The sequence below is a fragment of the Taudactylus pleione genome, unplaced genomic scaffold, assembly GCF_031769625.1.
Source record: "Taudactylus pleione unplaced genomic scaffold, aTauple2 ptg000471l, whole genome shotgun sequence".
NCBI lineage: Eukaryota > Metazoa > Chordata > Amphibia > Anura > Myobatrachidae > Taudactylus > Taudactylus pleione.
Genome location: NW_028284873.1, coordinates 1,513,196 through 1,537,898, shown reverse-complemented (window position 1 = coordinate 1,537,898; position 24,703 = coordinate 1,513,196). Strand labels below are relative to the sequence as shown.

General features: G+C 42.3%; 2 protein-coding genes across 5 annotated transcripts in view; one reads left to right on the top strand and one right to left on the bottom strand.

Moving 5' to 3' along the window:
- The window catches only part of LOC148504011 (uncharacterized), a 60,463-nt gene extending 52,368 nt beyond the window's left edge, over positions 1-8,095 (bottom strand). For 3 of the 4 annotated variants that reach the window (XR_015869928.1, XM_088448899.1, XM_088448901.1), the window contains exons 1-2: positions 8,028-8,095; positions 624-711 (exon numbers count right to left, since the gene is read on the bottom strand). The gene's annotated coding sequence lies outside the window, so the exon portion shown is untranslated. The remainder of the gene's footprint in view (positions 1-623; positions 712-8,027) is intronic. The other variant, XM_088448900.1, reaches the window with a different exon arrangement.
- BTC (betacellulin) overlaps positions 1-24,703 on the top strand; it is a 137,935-nt gene that overhangs the window by 64,267 nt on the left and 48,965 nt on the right. The window contains exon 2 of the mRNA XM_088448879.1: positions 16,833-16,931. Coding sequence (XP_088305005.1) covers positions 16,833-16,931 — 99 coding nt within the window. The remainder of the gene's footprint in view (positions 1-16,832; positions 16,932-24,703) is intronic.

Sequence of the window (24,703 nt, the reverse complement as noted above, 5' to 3'; positions counted from 1 at the left end):
AGTTTCATGATTGTGGAAAGGTGCAATCAGGGAGATTGCTAGATTCTTCAGCAAGTCAGGGAGATTGCTACTATTTCAGGGAGTCTCCTTGGCTATCAGGGAGAGTGGCAAGTATGTGTTAGCGTTATTTGTATTTTAAACTATTTCATATTCACGTTCAGTGATCAGGTTACTTTTGAAAGCATTACGTTGAGATATTTTCTATGTAACAGACAGCAAAGGCTCCTTTTGTACAGACAACACATCGTCTGCTTCTAGTCAGGAGGGTGAGTCTGTGAATCTAAGGGCAGTATATCAAATATGTCAGTGGAAAACACAAGGGTGTGTAGAGATTTCAGAATGTATATTCGTTTCTAACCCAGGGTGTTGATTTTGCTGCTAAAGTTTGGATATTATGACTGCATGGGATGAGATAATCTGATATGCTTATGATGCATATGTCTCTGCTGCATATGCTCAGCTGTGAAGTCTTTACTTTCGTGCTATAATTACTATAGTATAATGAACATTTGAGGACATATTGGGCAAAATATATATGTCAGACATAATGTGATCTTGTAACTAAGGGGCTATTTTATGAAAGAACCTATCGTCAAATTGTTTTTTGTTTTCTTTCTTTTTACCTTACATGAATGAGTTGATAAAACTGCTATTATGGGAGGCTTTGCCAAGTTATACCTGGAGATGGTCTTCTCATGACGACCTCAGGAGCTGCAAGGAAAAGTCGGTATTAAAATGGATTTTACACGTTGAGAAACCCGTAGATTCCGCATTTTATTGGCTACCACACAGGGAAAATGCAGAATTACTGAATAGCACTTGGCGTGGAACCCGGAGCTTTTCCACGTGCGGTAAACCCTGCGCCTAATTGGATATGCCCTTACATATGCATACATTGATCATACAAATTATATAAAGTTCAGACAAAACAGCCTTGAATATCTAAATATCTAAATATAATTAACCATTAAACACTATAAATCTGCCATTCTGAGTGTTCTTCACCATTGCTCAGCAACAAGGCCTGCAGCCAACTGACCACGCATGTTAAAGCCAAATTGTGACACATCTGGTAGCTCGGTGGGTGGGTCAGACAAATCGCTAAGCTTCCTGATCACACACATAGATGCTGTCATTGGGAAACATTATTAAGTGCTCAGTTAGTGTTTCATCCAGTTTCATTTTGATTGGACCAGACCACAATTTTAGATTCTACAGAAAAAAAATTACACATTAGATTAATTGTTTGTTTGTTCCAGAGATTCTCTCTTTTAATTTTTAATTCAACACTTATTTCTAATCACTGGTGACAGTAGAATTATATGCATATTACAGTTCTGAATTCAATTATGCCTGTTAAGTATGCACAGGTAAAAAAGGGAGGTAGCCTCAGGCTTTATAACCTGAGGCTATTCAATTAGACTCCCTTTTTCACCATAACCCCTTTTTAACGCGTGCTAAAAAGGGGCGTTAACTTCACTGGGCTAATTGAATTCCACCCATGTATGTTTTTAATATCTCCTTGCTGCAGCCCAGGTGAACTCATTAGTGACTGACACATTTTAATATCCACAGGTGGTTCTAATTAAATATTTCTGCACTGCAGTAGTAGATTAAGGCACATATTGTTTTGGTATTCCTTTAGTTTACAAAAGGAAAATGTCCTTTACCACTGTGGCTCTGGAGAGAGGAACTTAATTTTAAACCCTTCGCTGCTGAGTTTTCTCACCATTGTGCTGAAGCCATTTATTGATGTTTGCACACATCACAATCCACCATCAATAACACTGATAATTTTTATACAAGAGCCATATTAAGCCATGTTTTTTTCCCCAGAAATCTTTGGAGGTGGATGCATAGAAACCATAGGGTGCAAGTGTCCAATTGTTTCCCTCTGTACATGTGTCCAGGACTCCCTACGCATGCACTGCGATGGTTACCACACAGAAACGCAGATCAATATAGCAGGGATATCCATGCAATTTTGATGGGCGGTTTTGGGTGGTAACTGAGGAAGTGGGGTGTCCTGTCTGTGTCAGCAACTGTGCCTATAGACGTTTCACTGACACCGGCGGCAACAGTCAGTCGTCCAGCCGATGGTGCGTGTTTGCACACTTATTAGCGGAATTGCGCCACAGCTGGTGGGCATCTCAATAGGACACCCATCGGCCATGGCATTACCATAAAAATGCAGAAGAGGCAGCTGTAACTCTCTCACCTCTGAATCGCCCCCTTTGTATTTTCAGAAAGTACCATTAGTGTGTTTTTTTCTCAGTCTAACATGTCAGATAAAGTTTAAACAGAATGGTAATAAGTGTTTGTTATTAAAATTCCAAGATAATAAGCTTATATATATATATATATATATATATATATATATATATATATATATTAGCTTATTATCATATATATATATATATATATAGTTATATTTATATATATATATTTTTTTATAAACACCACATACAGTATAAAAAAAGAGTTGTCCCCTTTTTTATTTGACACAAGCTGGAAATCTGGACTTTACAGCCTCCATTTGTGCAAAATTAGATTTAATTTATAGAGGCCTATTCATCAACACTAAATGATCCAGTAACCATTTAATTACTGGGCCATTCATCATCAGAGGTTCGGTAGGACCACCTGATATTCAGCAAACTCTGAAAACAAAGTTTTCGGAGTTTGCGAGAACAAGCGCCATCTTCAGACAGCGCTTATTCTCAGATCCCTGCTCCTTCCTATGGGAAGGATTTCCGGTGATGCGAAAAGCAATCCGAGCGGATCCCTCCGCTGCCTCCTCACTACCTCCCTGGCGGATGTGCGCATGTGTGACCCCACCAATGGGGAGGAGGTAAGTAATGCAGCTACTTCTGTAGCTGCGATACTAACCGAGGGGACAGCTGTTTTTCGGAGCAGCTGTCCCTACACCAGCGCAATTATTTACTTCGGTGTTAAGTTTCCCCCGCTGCGAGTGTGATACCCCAAAGTGTGTTTGAGCATCTATTGATGAGTAATTTCTCACCGTTCTAGTCATACCTGTTTCTTCTAGTTTTCCACGCCACAGCAGTGAGGCAGGTGGTTCCCAAACCACATCACAATAAATGACACGATAAATAAAACACTGTTCACTTTACTAAGTTGGAACTCTTCAACAACTCTGGGTCTCCTTAAGCACACAGTTAGCAACAAAACTTAAATATATATCATAATATATAGCACAATATAATATATTTATGAAATACTTTACATTTATATCACATCACCAGTTCTCAGGAATTACTACTTCCAGTTACTAGGTTGACAACCATACATTATCTTGCTGTACGAATAGTTAACATATAAGATATAGGCCCACACAAGATAATTAGAACTCTCTATCAAAAGAATGTCCCCTGGCCAGTTTTAAAAGTTGGTGCACATACCTGGGTTATGTGGACTCCTTTGTAATTATGTTCTGGTGAGTATGGGTGACATTAGGGATTGTCCTCCTGTGATAGTCTGGTAATGCAGTCATTATACACAGAGAGTGAGGGTTGCCGCTGTCTGTGCTGCTCTGTATAGGTATAACCCTCTCCTGAGGTACAGCTGGAGCTCAACACTATCTATCTCAGCAGTACTCACTGACTCCTTGTAGTCAGCTCAGCACCACATTCAGGCTGCTAGTCTATGGAAGCCAGAACTCTTATTAGTGTCTCTCCAGGGTCTGCCCCTGTTATATAGCCAACTCCCTGGGTCTGCCTTGAAGTGCCGTCAGCTGCAGGGACACAGCTGGATGCCTGTCTGGCAAGAAGGGGTGGCCAGTCTTAGATCTCAGCTCCACCTGGTCTGTACCTCCAGAATCTCCACCTCACACAATTCTGGTCTCCATCACACTGCAGCGCTCACACCCAGCCATCCTGTCAGCCAGCACCTCAGCAGTGCAGCTCCTCCTTCCCTAGAGGTTACCTCAGCTCTCCCCTGATCAAGTGCCACCTCCAACTGTTACTTGCATTGCCACCTGACACACTCATGTCACATTGTGCTCCTGACCTCATGAGCAGCTGCAAAGGCTGCTGGGAGTTGTAGCCTGCCTGTGTAATGCATATACATGTCAGTGCAATCCACAGTATCAGCGTAATACTACGCATAGCAGGGTTTTACACGAGTTGGATACTTAAGTATCCCTCGCAGCGAAATAATAACATACTAGGCCCCATTGTCTGGTGATCAAAAGGCAGGAACCACTAAGGGTGGAACATTGTTTGAAATGGGGGAATTCCCTCTTTTTTAAACAAGGGTGGCTCCATGTGTGTCATACCTTGGCTAATTGAATTACCCCCTATATACTATTTTCATTGTCATATAGGTGATAATGTAAACGTATAATAATATTACAAGCAGCAATATCAGAAATCGCCAAGTAGTTCTGTGACCATAGACCACCCACGTGCATCAGACACCAACGCCGCGTTTACCTCTGAATCAGGCCTACAAAGCTGACTTGCAATTTTTGTTCATTAACGCATGGTATGCAGAGACTAATGAAGTGTATCACTCCTGAAATAATGGGCAAACAACGCAAGCTGATGGACTTTACTTGATGTTGGCGCTCACTGCAGCGGTGCGAGCATTAACAAAACAGCTGCACTGGTGAATTATTTACGGGTGATAGTTGTTCACAGCGTAGGCCAGCAAACAAAACACTTGAGGGCCTGATTCAGACTTGGGAATAGAGTGAGATATCTCTCTCAACTGATCATCTTGGTGAAGCCATGCTGCACTGCAGGTGGGGCAGATTTAAAATGTGCAGAGAGATTTCGATTTGGGAGGGACTGTTTCCAAACTGACATCTAAATTGTAGAGTAATTATAAAGCTGTGCAGTATTTGTGGGCTACATGCAAAATCAGCCAGTATTTACCCCACATGTCAAAAAATGTATGTATTTACACCCCTTGCATTGCAATATGGTTTGTTCAGGTTCACAGTTGAGAGAGATATCTCACTCTATTCCTAACTCTGAATCAGGCCCTAAGTCTGAGCACAAGGCCTGTGGTTGTAAATGGCTACTGCATGCTCAAACAAAATGGAGAGGGGACAGACTTGTTCTGTCCCCCAGATGGGCAACAGTGCATCAAATTATGGATAATCTGAATAGAGAACCAATTCAGATGGCCTTTCAATAAACAGTACGCTGCACATTACATTGTATGTGCTACAGAGGCAGTAGGCATATCCATACACCATTGCTATCTGCTGAAAGTAGGGTGAAATGTCTTTACTCAGGAACGCAGAAATTGGACCGTAAAGGATTGGAAACGAGTCATGTGGAATTAGAAGCCATTGAAACAATGCCGTTGGCTGTTAGCGTACTTTTCAATTACACCATGCAGATGGTAGAGTGAGGATATGGAGAAAACAGCACAAAAGTATGAATCCTTCTTGCATCATCACAACTTCAGGCTGGCTGAGGCAACATTTTGGAGAAGCAGTTATCACATTTCAGATAATATTCCCCACAAAACATACTGTCAGTAGAATCCTTGCCTAGACCTATTCAAGTCGTATTAAGGACAAATGGTGGCCCAACAAAGTAGTCATAATAATTTGGACAATCAGTGTAAGTGAATAGTAAAAGTTGTAATGATCTCTTGATGATGACGGACATTGCCACAATGTGGAAAATAGTGCTATATTGGAGTTTCTTTAAATAGATTGCAGAACTTCGAAGTGACTTCTGAAAAATTATACTGTACATTTATAAATTATTGTTTATATTACTATACTAATTTACTAAACAACACACTGAATTGCGCTATAATCTACTTTATATCACACTTCCCGGAGACTCAAGAATTTCGGAGAGTTCTCTCTGATGCCCAGGAGAGCTTAGGAAGTGGTGGCGAATTGATAATGCAATTGGATTTAAATTGCGCGTTATGGTACACCCCCTTCACAGTTTTTGTAGCGTGTTGCTCTTTGTAGGGGGCCTGATCCTTTTCACTTGCTCCTAAAAAGTTGGCATTGGCAAATATGTACTATGCCTTGAAAAATCGCCCTAAGCGAAACGCACGTCAGCGTTCCAAGTGCTGCCGCTGGTCACCGCACTATCAAATGCGGCTTATGTTGTAATGCATACTAAAGGAGATGTTTATGTATTAACACCGGGTGAATTGTGTTTGGTACCAAAGTGACAGCAATATGGGAAAGGCAGATTAGGAGTGAACAAGGGCATGTAAGTTTGCTGGAGAGATGTCATCAACCTACTTATCATTTTAATGCCACACAAGGTGCTAAATAGCGATAGCGGGAGTGTGGCACTGGTTATATAGTTATCCATCTGTGCACAACATTCACAGAGGAGGGAAGGATATACAGATATAACATCTGATATGTGGGATGATAAATGTATGGACAGCCATATAGATATGTGGGATGAGAGATAGACAGATATATGAATACCAATAAAATATAAGTATATGGCGCGAGAATAATCCAATACATTACGGAACCCACGAACTGTATTAACTACCTATCAACCTCCCACTTTACTGTGATAGCTATACACAGAGAAGTATAACTGTAGCCCTTATATACTACACTCTGCAGATTAAACATATCCTGTATTGCTGGAACGGTTACAAAGTAACCACTGATGTTGCTCTAAATACTATACTTTAAAATAAAGCTACATGTGATACAATCGAAGTTATACATATTAACAGGGCCTGATTCAGCAAGGGACCCATGTGAGAGATCACACGCACTTGGCCGCTGTGTGTATATGATAATCAGTGCATAGGCACGGCACCCGCTGCACATGGATGCAGACGCTCAACAATACATAGTGCCGCCCATCTCCCTTTATTCAATGCTCAATCAGTACGCAGGATAGCGCAAACATTGAGAACCAACAGACCCAGACGCACAATAGAGGATGACATGACCTGGCGCAGGGTTTTGGCCACTTCCTGCGTACATCGAGTCATCTGGCTGCGTATGCCGCCACACTGCCTTAATTATGCACTCCCCTGTAACGGTGATCGAACGCACAGGCACGCGTGCATTCGCCCGCCCGCCCCCGTCTCCACCTACAAATGGCACTTCCTGTCAATCAACATTGGAGGGGTCTCTGTCCTCACTGTGTGTGCCATGCAAACCTTTATCCGGCCGCAGTCACTGGTTTGCGCACGCGCATTGCGATGCATGCACACGATGCAACATCGGCCGGCTCCGTGCGATCTCTCACTTGCATCCCTTGCTGAATCGGGCCCAGACTGTGGTTACTACATATTTTGCTCACTCCTTATAAAATAAGAGCACTTTAGCCTGGTTGTATAATGACTGTCACATAGGTAGATCACTATCATATGAGCAGAGGCTATTTTTGATTGAAGTTGTTTGAGAACGCTACCAAATAATTAGACCATTACTACTCTGATACATGTAATAAAACTAATAACGGCAAATGACCGTCTGTAGTCAAAAGTTTGAAATCACTTTCTATATATCCTAATAGACATTCTTTCCTTTAAAAACTATACTTTCATTTTATTCTAATATACGCCTTATATCTGAACACATTATTTTAAGAATCATGAATAAAGGTTAATTTTTATACATTTTTCAGAGAATAAAGTATAGAGGATTTACTTGACCTATATAGTGCTCTGGATCTAAAATCTTGCCCATCCTTCTGTTGTTAATAAATTTGTCTAAATACAAGATTAGCAGGTAGCACCACTTGCATGGAGTATCTAGGTCATTAAGAACAAATAATTTTGATTTCTCTGGATAAGAAAAAATATTATACATATATATCGGTGCGGGATCATAACAGTTGTCCTGAAATATGTACTATATCACCTAGTATTTTTTTTAAAATCTGTTATATAAGACTATATTATACATACATTGCAAATTACATATTCAAAGTTAACATATATGCTATTAACATATTAAATTATAGAAAATTTAGACCAATAAATAAAATCTATAATATATTAAAATATATTTTAAAAAAAGTTAGAGAAATGATAAATATAATTACTGTAGTATTTCCACCTTCCCTTTTGTTTCTGTCTATATCACTAGGACTGTTCATAACATAATCACCGGAGTTACTTTTAGAAAATGATGCATGTCACAGCTGCCAAACTCACTATCTAGCAAAGCCACTGAAATAGAAACTCACGTGACATGATTTGCATGCAGATCTGTAACTCATCTTGTTTTGGCTTTAATGTAGGCATTTAGTTTGTACATCGCTGAAAAAACTTGCATTGAATATGATTAGAAGTGTCATTCTAAGATTTGGGGCTAAATTTACTAAGCTTTTGTTTGACGGCGTTTTCTAATCTTAAGAGGGGCAGATTCATTTGTTTTATTGCACCCTATCTCCCATCTAAAGTGATGGGAGATTGGAGTGCGATTTTAAAATTTTTGGTTGCCCATGTATATTGAGCATGTTGCACCCATATAGACATGGTTTAGCCAGGTAAAACGGCTAAACCCATCTAATGTCCTGCTTTGGGTGCCCAAACTCCCTTTTGGCCACACCAAGTGCTGACTTATGGCATATTTCTGCTCGCCTGCAGGGGGGCTGCGAGCAGCAATTGCTATGTCGGGCGCCTAGCACCATCAGCCGTGTGCAAAAACAATTGAATTCCCCCCATAGACTTTACTAAGGGGGAGTTTGACCTTCTAAACAGAACCTGCCTTCGATGTCCATCAATTTTTAAATCGCTATCCTGTCACAAAACCGAGGATCAGCTGCGAATTTGCTTTGGTTTAAAAGCCTGCACAAATCAATCTGTGCAGGCTTGTATTATGTAAAAAAAGTAAGAAATTGGTAAATAATAATTAAAAAAATGGCATGGGGATCCTTTTGGGCTGGTAGAGAAAAACAAGGGGAAAAAATGGGGTCCCCCCTAACACAAAAAGCCCTCGGCTTTGCGTAGTGATTTAATTAGTATTTAATATTAATAATAATATACAAAACATAAAAAGTATTGTAAAGAACATGCAGGCGCAAAATATAATGATGCATAGATGGATGAGGTGGCAGAAGACTAGAAGACAGGACAATGGACAGCCCTGCTAGTGAAAGTTTACAGTCTAATGGGGAAGTGACACAGAATAAGAATGTGGGAAAAGGGGGGCTGGACCAACAAAGGTAACGTGGAGGACTGGTAGGCTGTTGTGTACAAGTGGATTTTTGAGGCTGGTAGGGAGTGTATTCCAGAAAAAATTTGGAGTATAATAATAAATATATAATACTGTGCAGATAAATTCATGGAACCTTTGTTAGGAAAATTTGAACCACAGAAGCCAGCCTGACTATACTGACCACATCTGTGAAAACACAAAAAAGCTTTCAACACATTCACTTTGGCATACTGTAGCAGATTTGTGTGTACGATGAAAGCCCACAAAGCAATACAGAATGAAAACAAATAAATTTTTTTGGGCTGCATGTAAGTACACGTGAAAAAGTTAAAGGCTATGTCCAATTTTAGAAACAAAAATCAAACCTTAGGGCGTCTGTTTTGCATGCCGACTATTTACCAGGGCCGTAGCTAGGGTAGTGCGGCCGGTGCCATCGCACAGGGCACCACAGGTCAGGGGGCGCTGTTTGGGCCTGTCAAATTTCTGTTTATTATCATTCTTGCTTGTAGCTTCCTCTTATTTCATCCCCAGCATCTCCTAGCCTCCCCTATATCTTCCCTGGCCCTTCCCCATGAAGCCATAGCCCGTTTTTGGGTGCATTATGTCCCTTCGAAAAAATGAGGGGGGCGCCAATGCTTTTTCTGGCACAGGGCACCAAAAAGTTTAGTTACGGCTCTGCTATTTACTATTAACCATCCTGCCAAAAACCTATCAGGAACCATCAGTTTAGAAGATGCTATAATGCACATCTGTGTTCCGAATTGACTGGTAATGCTGGGCATACACCTAAAGGTTAAAATTTCTGTCAGACCAACAGATCAATTATCTAACATGCTGACAACATCCAATATTGTTGCCATACACTGTCAGATTATAGTAGCAATATTTCTGCCCTTTGTAACGATATGTCAGCATGTCAGATAATAGTTGAAATCGAAGCACCAATTATCGGATATTTCGGATATGCTGGATGATTTTGCATGTTTGGCGGACCGATTATTACTGCTCCGTTGTGGCAGTGCACTGTACAATTACACATCGACCAGATAATTGAACATTGTATGCGCAGCTTAAAGCACACAAACAACAGATTTATCAAGCAGTAGTTTAGGAGGCTGCTGACAAAACGCCCTAAAAACTGCCTTAAAAAATTAAATGCCTCTGACTGGCCAAATTAATAGAAATGAAAGCCAATTGGTCTAAGGTGCTAGCGTATGCCAGCACTTGTGGTTCTATGTTCACCAGCAAAAAAATCCCAACATTTATTCTATTAATAAACATACTATTGTTCCACGCCCACCACTCGGAATGTGGAATTAATGGTATAAAAGGGGACAAATTTACTCTACAGCAAACTCGTCAAGGGTGCCCCATCTCACCCCTCCTTTTTAACTCCTTTTTAACTTAATCCTCAACGCCATTCTCCATCTCCTTCATAATTCTCCCTCCTTTGTCAAAATTCGGATTGGTCACAGTGAAACCAAACTATCGGCCTTTGCAAACAACCTTTTGTTGTATTTGGGATAACCACTGTATGGCTTACATTTTAGGATTCTGTATAAACCTATCCAAATCTGTAGCTATGTTCACATCAACGTTGCCCAAGCTGGGGCTTAGCTCTTTCCATGGGTGCACAAAACTATGACATATTTAGGCATCCAGCTTGCTAAAAACCCACTGATTTTTATCATTTGAACATGGGCCCAGCCATTAGACACTTACAGGACCATTTGCTTATTTTCTGTTTGGGGATGTCTAGTCTCTTGAAAATGGTCTCCTTTCCCAGGTTGTTATACTTGTTACAGTCCCTTCTGCTTCTTTCTAACAAAGATGGACAACACATCACAGCTATATTCCATGCATATATTTGGAAATGGAGTCACCCTTGTATCAAAATGAGAAAATTGTATCAAACAAAACCTAATGGGGCATTAATTTTCCCAATATTGTAGACAACAATCATGCTGTTAGATACTCCCACCTCACTAGAAAGACATTTTTTCCCTGGCATGGACATCACCTTCTATCTGCACCAACATGACCAGGAGCTTCCCTGTGGACATTAGACATAACCCATTTCTTTGGACCTCTAAACAGGAGTGGCACCTCTTCAGACATAAATTAGGTCTTAACGCACACAAATCTATTTGTCATTCATTGGTAATGCTGATTTTCAGGGCGGCATGGCTTTCTATCCCTTCAACTTTTGGAGTTTGAGTTTCTCTACCATTGGGCATTTACGAAGGGTTAGGGTATTGTCACGATCCGGGCTGTGCTGCCACGGAGCACTCGGACCTTACCTGTCCGGGCGCTCTGGCAGGGCCCTTCCTGCGGCGGCTCCTGGAGGTGATCTGGGCGCTGGGGGGCTGATGGCAGCGGCCTCTGTGTTCGCCGGCGGCTGCTGGGCGCCGCCATCTTGATGCAGACACGTGACCTGGGGGAAGCCTATCCCATCCCTGCATTGCTCTGTGAGCTCCAGCCAATCCCTGCACATCCCATGGTACTTAAGGGTGCATTGCACACTCTTTCCTTGCCAGTGCAACGTCGTACACAGCGTGAGCTGTGTGTTAGTTCCTGAGCTCCTGTCCGCTGCAGGTTGTCACAGTCTGTCTGTATTTTGCAGTACAGCTCCAGCTTGCCTTCCGCTGTCCCCAGTTCCTGTGTGTCGCTCTCTGTTCCTGCTCCCCAGGAGGGCCTGCCGTCCCTGAGACTCTGGTCCTAGTTCTCCACTCCAGTGCCCGGGTCCGACGTACCTTCGCTTCTTCAGTACCTGTCCGGATCTCCTTATCGTCTCGTCATTCATGATTCGCACCCCCTTGAAACCGGCTTCCTTTCAATACCAGCAAACCGTTCCACTGACGTCTTCTGTCTCCACACCGGCTCCTAACCCAGACCCAGTCGTGACAGGTATGTAGATATCTGTCATTTACTTTGCAATTTCTGGTTCTTCAGGTATATCCACTAGCTTTTTTACAAGCCCAATATTATGCAAGCTTGATAATAAGGAATTTTTGTAATAATGATTGGTCCCAATTCGTCATAATACCTCTACTTGACTGTGCATCTTGATTTTGTATGTTTATTCTGTTATTTTGTATACTGTTTTGGCTTCAATAAACAAAAAACGGAACAAGACTTATGTATCGTGAAATATGGAAAATTAGCATGTTGGGGGAAAAAAAACTGCATTGCAAGGTGGTCGTTTCAGAAAATATAAATGACATGAATTTGATATTGTACATTTCTTCTGCAAGTAGGAGTGTCCTTTTGGTCTCAAATGCTAAATCAAGCACTTTTCTTTCAATGCTAGTTCCCTTTATAACGACCCACACTACACATGAACTCACCCACACAAGCATGCGCACACACACTGTGATAATCTTGTGTTGTGTAACTGCTTGCTGAACAATCTATAGCCCAATTCTGAGAGATATAGCTCATGGGTTCTATACAAATTGGTCTGTGTGACTAAATGCCACTCTTGTCTGAAGCAATGCACCATCCAATTGCTGAATATAATTTATTACATGTTTGGTCTTAAGTCGTCTGTAATGGTGCATACACACAGTCAGATTTTTCTTCAGATCTGAACGATAAGGATTTTAAAAATCGTTCATATCTGAAAGAAAATCTGACATATCTGACATGTTTGAACGATGAACAATGCACGTTCCCGATGGTCAGATAACGATATCTGACATCTGATGTGTTTGCAGTCAGTTTTGGATGATTTCAGTCATTTTAATGCAGTCAAAAATCGTTCATAGTTCAAATCGTTCAATTTGTTGGTTAAATCGTTCAGATCGTTCATCTGACACATCTGACAAATCTGACCGTGTGTATGCACCTTTATGCTAGCAAGAGGGTTATGCCAGTTTTTTATAAGGATAATGGTGGACCAATGATGTATATGACAAAAAATATGTTTTATGTTAAGTATTCAGACTTCTTTTATTCATATGCCATTGCTAAAGAGGCTGATACATTGGATAGCCTGAATTTCATCCGTGCTTGCTTAACTTGAAGTTGAAGTTGAAACTTGATCCCCCAATGACCTAGCCAACACATTTTCATTGTTTGATATGCTCCAGTGACTTTTAATCACGATTTGCAGTTAATTCATTATGAGTTCATTAACTTTTAAATTGTAGAACTCCTATTTCAAACACAAACAATTCCAACCTTTCAAGCTGTATTAAGTCATTGAACACCTATAAAAACTATATACATGAATTTTAATACTGGGCACTTCTAAGCAACAATAATGTTATATGGAGAAAATGATTAGTAACATCACCATAAACATCAAAATAACTTGGAAACCACTTATTTCAGGCAATGCCTTAAGGGCCTGGTTCAGTAAGAATCGCTATTACGATCGCAGTAGCGATTACGCATGCAGTCTCACTACGAAAATATGCTAATGATTGCAATCGCCTAACATAAGGATGCCTACTTTACCTTACACACATCCGTAATACTTAGCAAGACCGCGAAACCATCGGTAACATTGAGTATCATCGCAGCCTCACACACACTTGCACAGGGTCTGACCTTACTCAGGAATTGCTAACCCCATTGCACGCAGTGAAAGCCCCCAAACAGTACTTCCTGTCAATCACACTGTGATGGGTCTGCGTAGTCATTGCGACCGCAATCCCAATCGCAGTGGAGTCTTCACGCACTGCGATGCATGCGCAGAAAGCAACAATTGGCCGATTGCGTGCGTAATCGCAGCAGCGATCGGTAATGAATCAGGCCCTAAGTTTGCACAATTTTAACATAAGACCTGATTCAGAGTTTTACGCTAATGCAAACGTATTTGCGAATCTTGCTGCTTAGCTATTGCTAAAATATGCTAATGCATCAGCCAGCAGAATTTATATTGAGACACCCACTGGAGCCTTCGTAGCTGCCCACAACTGCGTACACATATGCAGCATTGGACGCAGATCCTCAAAACATCGACTGCTCAAGTGAGTGTATGGTCACTCAGGATGGATGTGGTAATTGAGACGCTGGAGATTTATTCTGTGCGTGTGCGATCGCAGGCGCTGGCTAGTACACGCTCAGGAAATGCCCCCCTTTTGGCCGGAACTCTCTGTAATGACCCACAAAACGGTCTCTTCCTGTCAATCAATTGCGAGTGAATCCTCACAGCGAGCACAATTCATTGGCAGCAACATCGAAATAGTGTTCAACTCTGAATCAGGCCCATAGTTGCATAGGAAATGGAATGTTGAGGGAATTCATTTAGAGGAAGTTAAAAATTATTCTCCCTGGACCTACAGCCTATAGATTTCTTTGGGAAAATTACAATACATATTTCTTCCTGTCACCGTTGGCCTTGTGCTGAATAATATGGTGGTAATATTTGCTAATGTCTGCAAATCACAGCGTTTGTCCGTGAAGTTGTACCATGCGATTGCTTCCATGTTGTAGTACCCTTACGCTTGCATATGTAAACACAAAGCTACACCTGCATATGGGATGTATACGGTCAGGATACCAGCGGTCAAATCCCGGCACCGAAAACCTGACAACAGTCCGAATTATTATTAAACTTAGGCATTAGGGTTTGTCTATACTTGCCAACTCTCCCTGATTGTCAGGGAAACTCCATGAAATAGCAGCAATCTCCTTGTCTCCCTGAAGAGTCTAGTAATCTCCCTGATTGCACCTTACCCCAATTATGTACAGTAACCGGGGCCGGCCCTAGCCCAAATTTTTTGGTAAGTGAGTAGGTTTTTTGGCGCCCCCCTATGCAGTGCCCGCGGTAGTGGTCCCCCCTGTGCAGTGCCCCTTGTGCCCCCATTAGTAAGCTTATATAGTGCCCCCAGTAGTAGTCCCCCTATGCAGTACCCCCAGTAGTAGTCCCCCCCCCATGCAGTGCCCCCAGTAGTGGTCCCCCCTTGTAGTGCCCCTAGTAGTAATCCCCCCTCTTCTGGTGTCCCTAGTAGTCCCCCCTTGTATTAGTCCCCCCATTGTTGTGCCCCCAGTGGAGGTTCACCCCCCATGTAGTGCCCAAAGTAGTAGCCCCCCCCAGTAGTAATCCTCCCTTCAAGTGCCCCCAGTAGTAGCCCCCCTTCTAGTGCCCCCAATAGTAATCCCCCCTTCAAGTGCCCCCAGTAGTAGTCCTCCCTTCTAGCGCCCCCATTAGTAATCCCCCCTTCAAGTGCCCCAGTAGTAATCCTCCCGGTGCCCTCAGTAGTAATCCTCCCTTCTAGTGCCCCCAGTAGTAATCCCCCCTTCAAGTGCCCCCAGTAGTAATCCTCCCTTCTAGTGCCCCCAGTAGTAATCCCCCCTTCAAGTGCCCCCAGTAGTAATCACCCCTTGTAGCCCCCCCCAGTAGAGACGCACGTAATAAAAAAAAACAACACTTACCTGAACCCCCGCTCCTGCTCCCGCCGCCACTATCAGCTACTTCTCCAGGGCCGCTTTGCATTATGGGAGAGACTTCATGACGTCATGAAGTCTCTCCCATTACCCACTGCGGGAGCCGGAAGATGGCTCCCACAGTGGGAGCAGCAGCAGCCGATGAGAGTCTGACAGACTCTCATCAGCTGCTGAAACAAACACACAGCTGCTGGCCGCGGCGCCCTTCACTATGTGGCGCCTTACGCGGCTGCGTACCACTCGTAACCATAGAACCGGCCCTGACAGTAGCTGTTATATGCTTGGAAAAAAAGAAATAAGATACATTCAAATGGGATCATCAGTGCCATGAATGATGTATTATTGTGTTTTCATCAACAAGCAGATCTTATGCTGCATACACATGGTACGATGGTAACGATCAGACAAAGATCATACGATAAATTGTCTGATCGTCCTGCATGTGTGTTCGCGGGTCCCTATAGTAAGCAGGCTAACCTGGTTGATATCGACCAGGTCTGCCTGCTTGCACAGACGACGGTAGTTGGTCGATAACGACCATAAGTGGCCGCGCATCGACCATCGTATGGTCGTTTGCAGAGGCCAGAAACTGTCAGATTTTAACGATAATGATAGGATTGTTATTGTTAAAATCGGACAGCTTATTGTACCGTGTGTATGCAGCATAAGTCAGCAACAACTGCTGCTTTGGGGCTCCTTTACATTTGGATGTAAGTTAACTTTATGACACACCTCTCTGGCAGAAAAGTACACGTCCATTTTAATGCTGCGCTCATAGGCGTTGCATTCACAATCTTCCTGAAATGCTTTTTCAAAAGTAGGCAAGTATGGTTAGGCACTACGGTGAGGGTTAGAGTTATTCTGGAATATTTACTGTATGCTACTATTTCCAATTATTTGGAATAGCAGAGGAAATGTATAATGTAAATGTGCATTTTCTTTCTTTATTTATTGAGACTGCACTTAAAATATTATCAATAGTAAAATTCTACTGAAAATTACTGGGTACTCAAGTAATGCTCGATAAGAATGGTGTTGGAAATAGATTATGATATATTAATATAAGCCTACCTTGAAATGCCTCTGATGACAAAAACATTTTTTTTTAATTTGTACTATGTACAAATGAAATAATGTATAGTCTTAGACATTAGTGCTGAATTACAGTAGGATAATGCTGTATAGTGTATGCAGTCACTGAATACTGAACCATTCATGTTCATTGTATGCTGCGCTTAGTGAAAACCTATAGTAATGAAATCACGTTTTCTCTGCTTTGTTTTATTAAAAGGTCTTACTATTTTCCCATGTGTGAGATCAGATGGAAATTCAACAGCACAACCTGAAACGAAAAGCTTTCCATGCCCCGAATATATAGAAAATTGCTCAGGTAAATGATTAAAAGTATTCTGTGCTCATACTCTACAGGAAATAACTGCATACTGGTTGCTTCCATTGTACAGATTCATGCAGGACACAGAGCTTGTGTTAAATGTGAAAATAATTATTTAGAATATATTTCAAAGAGATACTACATATATTTGTTCTCCTTCAGGGAGATCCATGTTTCATATCTAAAAACCTGTGGACAAAAAGCTTTGAACACCTACCCCCGCGCAGAATCCGACTTGTGAAATGTCGACATTTTCAGAACGTCGATGGTTAGGCTGTGGGAGGATTAGGGTTAGGTACTAGGGAGGGTTACAATTAGGACAGGCATTCTCACATAACTCCGCAGGGACCCGGAAGACATCACTGAAGCCACTGCAGCTGTCCAAGGCACGTACTGTAAGTCACCGCTGGGCCACCAGGGACGATATGTCAATATTCTAACATTTCATTAGTATCTACATGGGCATCGGAATGGGGGGGGGGGCAGCAGCAACACACGCTGTCAGGGCTGTGCAGCTTTATGGTATTAGGCTGCACTGCAGGGAGGAGAAGGTGTAAAGTGCCGCACATTACACTAAATCACAAGGTGTAAGTTAAAACACTGCACATTACACTTTCCCCTCTGTGGTGTGTAGAGGCTGTGCAGTCTATTACTATAAAGCACAGTTTCCGACCATCCGCGGCCGCCGCTTAGATAAGAAGAAGAGGAGGGGAGGGGAAAAGAGTGGAGAGGTTGGGGGGGGGGGGGAGCGTGGTCTGTGCCAGAACGATTTTATGTTGCCCATCCAACAGAGGTGTAGCGTGGAGTCATGGCACCCTATGGCATGTGCATTCTAGAGTGAAAAAATTGAAGTGTCATAGGGCGGGATATATAAATGTAAAAAATGCGGTCAAACCGCCAAAAACTGCCATTTTCGCAGGTTTACCGCAATAATTATGGATCCCCTTTGTATTAAAAGGTCCGCAGCACAGCACACCCCATATGATTCTATGGGGCTGCGATGTGCCCATATGCATCAAGCTCCAGAAGGCGTAACTTTTCAGAGCTTATGCCCAATAGACAATGCCATGTCTAGATGGCATTGCCTATAGATGGCATTTCCTATAGGCATTTCCTATAGAAGCCTATAGGCTTCTTACCACAAAGTGGTCCGGAGATGGATCAAAGGGTTCAGTTTTATCGATGGCTATAAGATTCTTTGGCTCTATTGGGAGAAAATATAAAAAATGACCTGCCATCCTCAGGTTCTAATCTGCTGCTGGCAGTACTCCAGTGACGTCATCTGATGAGGAGGAAGGAGGTATGGGATGAAGAGGGCAGACATGGTAGAAGAGAGTAGCGGATAAAGTTACAGAACAAATGGGAAAGAGTGTTATGACGAGTAATATCAAGGGTGAGGGGAGACACACAGAGGAGGAGGGGAGTACCCAGATGTTGATTAAACAGAGACAAGGGGTAGGGCGACACTTAAACACAGGGTGGTGGGCGGATTGCACACAGATACTAGTGAGACCTAGATACACAGGATGGTGACACATACACACAGGGAGGAGGGTGCACACAGACACTAGTGAGACCTAGATACACAGCGTGGTGATACATACACACAGGGAGGAGGGTGCACACAGACACTAGTGAGACCTAGATACACAGGATGGTGATACATACACACAGGGAGGAGGGTGCACACAGACACTAGTGAGACCTAGACACACAGGATGGTGACACATACACACAGGGAGGAGGGTGCACACAGATACTAGTGAGACCTAGATACACAGGGTGGTGACACATACACACAGGGAGGAGTTTGCACACAGACACTAGTGAGACCTAGATACACAGGATGGTGACACATACACACAGGGAGGAGTGTGCACACAGACACTAGTGAGACCTAGATACACAGGATGGTGACACATACACACAGGGAGGAGGGTGCACACAGACACTAGTGAGACCCAGAGACATGGGGGGGAGGGGGGGTGACATACACTCACACATGGGGGGGATGGTGCACACAGGTAATTAATAGCAGCCAAATTAAACTAAAATAGGTTAATACCAGTATACATAACAAACAGCAAAAAAAAAAAAAAAAAGTCCAGAATCCACCAAAATAAATACAATCAGTGATGAATCTTATTGGTGGATTTTTCTATATTACAAACTATTCCAAAGTCTGTAGAATAATTGTTGATGACATAGACTAAATTCTGAGGTGATTCAACCCTACCAAATGGTGCATCATATATATGAGGAAATTGAAGCTGTACTCACTATCTTGTAACTAATAGCATCTTTAGCTCAGCAGGCTGACTCCATTCCACCAGTCACTCACGGAGTTACAACTGCGGGAAATACAATATGCAGGGATTCCCGGCCACCACACGCTACCTGGCGCCTCCGTCACCTCTGTTCAGTCAGGGTTTAAGAAACTGTCACTTCACAAGCGGTCTATTGGCTGTTAGGACAAAGGAGCTCTAACGTGCCCCCGATGGCACCCCTGGAGGAAACAGGCGTCCGGAGCAGGAGCTCTGCTCGTTCCGCCCATGCTATGCCCCTGCCCCCAACATAAAATCGTTCCGACGCCGCTAAGTGTCTACAATGTGAATGTCAATTTTGACATTTTGATAATGTCGACATTCTAATTGTAGACATTCTGAATGTTAACATATACCACAACTGTGGTCAAAGTTTGTAGTGATTAGAGATGTGCTTGTAGAACCCTCTCCAGGAGGGACACAATGCTCTGGTCCTGGACTTCCCTGGTAATTTATGATTGGTGGAGGCTCCAGAGGTGGGGCTGCAGAACAGTCCAAAATTCAAATAGGGGAGTCACACCAACTGCCAGTGAGTTCCAGCTAGTGATGTGTGGCAGTGTGTGAAATGACAGTTGGTGTGGCTCCCCTATTTGACTTTTGAACTGTGCTGCAGCCACGCCTCTTACCAGGGAAGTCCAGGACCAGAGCATTGTGTCCCTCCTGGAGAGGGTCATGTTGGGAGGTATGTTATAGTTAGGTTTATGTACTGCCAGCGAGTTGGGGTTAGGAGGCAGGGGGAAGGTTAGAGTTTGGAATTAGGGGGAGGGTTAGGATTAGGGTTACAGATTTAGCAGAAAATACTCATCGAAACTGCTGCTCAGTCAGACGTCTTCATTGGAATGACAGTCAAATGGCCAATGGGACCTAGAAGTTACACGGGAGTCACTGCAGCCAGGGGCGTATCTATAATGAGTGCAGGGTGTGTGGCACACACACCCATACTTTCTAATACTTACCTCTCCGAAATCCCACATCGGCTGGAGAGGCGCTACATAGAATGCCTGGAAAATGGCCACTGCTGCCATTTTCCTGGCGTTCTGTGCATGTGCAGTAGACTCCAGCACAGACTAGTGCCCAGCTAACCTGTCAGTGTGCCGTGGCTGCCGGACATGTCACTGTCGCTATGCTAAACATGTCCACATGCCAACATTTTGACCATGTTGATATTCTCATGTTGACCTGATGAATGACAACATGATAACTGATGTCCCAACATACCACACCAATTTTCACATTCTCTGTGTACCTTCTTTATACATTATAAGTTTAGCATAAAACTGCTTAAATACTACATGGCGGACACTTGCAACTGAAACTTTATCTTGTAGAGTTAGATCTTCTGCCTCAGGTCTTATTGCATTTAAGCAGCAGAGGCTATCAATGAGGGGTGAGAGATCATCTGGTGGCAATGTAACCCCTGGAAACAACAGCGTAACCGCAACGTTACTCACTATTTCGCTTCTGCTGTCAAGGGTCTTACATAATGCATAGGACCCTTAATGAGAGAGTTACTCTAAATGAGATTGTCATCAGTTAATAGAGTAGATAGTCAGAAGAGTGAGTAACCTATCATAGTTGAATACTATTGAAACATAACCTCAATTGTTTAAACAAAATGACATAAAAATTCCCGTCCTGTACTCACTAGTATCATATGTTTGCTGTTGCTCCCTCTAAGTGACCCGCATCCCATGTATCTGGACATGGTGAGTCGCTGTGCGGCGATCGCTCCATTTAGGAATGGGGGATGTTAGTGCACACCATAGGTGGAGTATTTACTGGTAACTACTTGGACTATAGATACACCAATTGGCATTATGTCTTTTGTACAGCTCTAAGCGTGACACTATTCGGGTAGTGGGTTAGGATTGGGACACTGCTCCATTTATGATTCCACCACCTTCTACAGGTGGGATGTGTGTCACACTGTATACGCGCACATAAGTACACTGGAATATTTATATTCTCTTCAATTTACTGCTATAAGTGATGCAATATTGGTTTAGTGTGTTGGCTAAACTATTTAGTTGGTTATAATGTGTCAGGGCACCCAATCAATGGGAAACTGCCCTATTTAAGGCATTTTCATTTCATTTTTTGTATTTCATGTGGCATTATTATTTAATTTTAATTAATTTTTTACTTGATTGTCCTAATGAGGGTCAAACGCTGTTACTAACCAAGTCTTTAATTAGAAGGCAGTAAATGCTACTCTGTTGTAGCATTGTATGTGTGAATATTACATAATTGACATCCACATATGATAAAAAACTTTCTGTACTATTGTTATGAGTCCAAGTGTACTAAAAACAGTTAACTTTTGTATATCTGAATGTCAGCATCTTTTTCGGTATCAACTATCCTTATGTATAGATTATCAGTCCGGGTGTAAAATCAACAACAAGGCTTATCATAATTTTTTTACCCATACTTCCAATATATTTTGTTTGTGTAAGGCCTTATTATTAAAGGACTCTATATACCAATTCATTATCCTTAAAAATACTCAAGACCATATGATACTAGTGAGTACAGGACGGGAATTTTTATGTCATTTTGTTTAAACAATTGAGGTTATGTTTCAATAGTATTCAACTATGATAGGTTACTCACTCTTCTGGCTATCTACTCTATTAACTGATGACAATCTCATTTAGAGTAACTCTCTCATTAAGGGTCCTATGCATTATGTAAGACCCTTGACAGCAGAAGCGAAATATTGAGTAACGTTGCAGTTACGCTGTTGTTTCCAGGGGTTACATTGCCACCAGATGATCTTTCACCCCTCATTGATAGCCTCTGCTAAGTGAGGGGAAGTAGAATTACAGGTGGATTAATCTTGACCCTGACCGTCCTGTTACTTCATTTCTTTAGGTAATATGCTATACATACTGGTGTGATTTCATTAATACCTTTGAAGTATTATATGTTTATTATGTTGCTTTAGATGTTCGCCGCTTGTTCGATGAATAATATATTTGAAGTATATGATTATGTTTCTTATTTGACCACCCAATGCATTAAATATCGATTAAAGAGGTCGTTCATGAGACAGGATGCTTTTCTTAATTAGCATATACCTACAGACCTCCCTACTAACCTAATTTTTTGGGTGCTTTCATGTTAAATGTTGTTTGTCTATCTTTCGTTTTTTGTCATAGATATATTAGTGTGTATTATTAAAAGTTATGTTTTAATTAATTCATATTCCATAAGAGTGCTCACAAAATAGAGTTTCTTTTCTTCTTCTTTTTTCAAACCCAGTTTTTACTCTAGTGAGCACCTCCACTACCCGATATATTATATTCTCTATATGAATAGGGAACAGTGGTCATATGTGTGATTAGTTATACCTATATTACTACAGGTCAGTGCGTCGATTTTCCCTTTTCCCTTTCCCTTCCATTTGACCTTATTGCATTTTTACACGACCAGGGCCATATTAGCAATGGGACAGATGGGACTGCAGCCCCAGGCTTCCACATAAAAAGTGGTCCATCATCTTGAGAGCCTAATGATGGCCAGTCGCCCATCTGGCCGCACTGTCGACCATAAATCACAACCATTTTAGTTATACTTCTTTCCTCGTGAAATGTTGATTTTGCTACTTTTACACATTTAGACATTGTGGCCGATAATGTAGGGACGCACACGCCGTCATGGTACCCGCTACACCCACGCAGCACTCATCATAACCCCTCCACTTCTCTCAATAGACCCTTCATCATTTTCAGCCCCAGGTCCATGTGGCATTAACACTGCTCTATATGTAACAGAAAAATGTTATGGCTGTCAAATAATTAGGAAGTGTTATTGTGTACTGACATTATATACATAAGGTTCACTATAGGTCACTAAAATATCTCTTCATCAGGTTTTTATAGCTCTTTCAACCACTTGCAGTGCCTGTCTACCCTTTGACACCAGCTGTCACTGGCCTGAGTGTCGGGCTACCAGGATCTGTTTGTACCATTTTAAAATTTTGGGCCTACTCTGCAGCAAAAGATACCAGACCCAGCAGTATTTGTTCAAGGCTCTCCCCCTGCCATCCAAGATTTGGAGGACTTATCACCTACCACCTAATATAGGCTGCCGTCCAGGTCTGCCTTACTGTCTCCATGTTTTACTATGCTGAGTCTACTGACCACAGAGCAGAGCATGTAGCCAGACACTCAGTCAAGACTTTGGTATTCTTCGGGTGCAGTGTTGTTGACAGCAGCTCCATTATGCTAGGGGCTTCTTGATTCCTCCTATTTAGTAGGGTCTCAAAATCAAATGTTGCTATAGGCTTGCGCTCCACTCCCTGGCTTGCTGTCCTGTTGTACTTAGGGCCTGATTCAGAGCCGGACGCTATTTGCGGTCGTACGTTCTGAAAAAAGGGGTGGCTATTCAAATGAACCGTTCGCTCTTTGCGGTCTGTTCACGCCTCTAGGTCTGAACGAGCGAACAAAACTTGCGATCGTTTTTTTGGAAACTATGCCCCCTGGCTGCTCGCATCCTATGTCATGTCCGCTATTTATTAGATTAATCGAGTACATCGACCAGCGTATGAACTGCTCGCTATTCTTGTGGTTGGTTTTTCCTACCGCAATCATGCGAGCAGTTCTGACTATAAAATAACCCAGTGACGTGGTCAATGACGCTGCTGTATTAATTATGCACACCCATAAAACGCCCGTTTTGACCTTTAAGCACGCCTGCGTTCGGATCTCCACTCCCCGTTTTCAAGCACCTTGCCCTGTTACCACCCACATACGCCTCCTCCTGTCAATCAAAATAGCAGGCATTCGCTATTTAGCGAACAAATGATTTTCGGCCGCACCGACTGGTTCGCGCATGTGTATTACGATCCGTACGCATGCGCAGTTGGGCAAACATCGCTCGGAACGAACGAGCGGCCGCTTACGAGCGGCTCTGAATCAGGCCCTTACTTCCTACCCATTGTAGCTCTGCACACTTAAATCTTTCTCAGACCCCCAGCCAATTATACCACAGTGAGTGACCACTGGGCAAGCATCAGGGTAGCTGGCTGCACAACAATCAAGAAATACAAGCTGTGACTGGGACTATTTTAATTTCCTCACCTCGCTCTTGTAGTCTGGACTGTGACAAACCTGTTTTAATATTATATAATATATATTGTACAACATCATTCTACAAATATATGGAGAACTATACTCACCAGGATAATCACTGGCAGTTTACTTATTTGTCCACTACTCCCTCATCCAACCTGCTACTACAAAACACTAGCTCATTCATATCTTACTACTTAAGTACCATGCTATTTTTCCATTGAATGTGATAACTTGAAATTGCATGTAGAAGCAGAAGTTTAGTCTTTGGTACAACATCGCCATCTAGTGGATAAAACACTATACTGCATGCACCGTTGTACCCACTTTTATTTCTGTTTAACTCTACTGCTGTTTTCCCCACACTAAA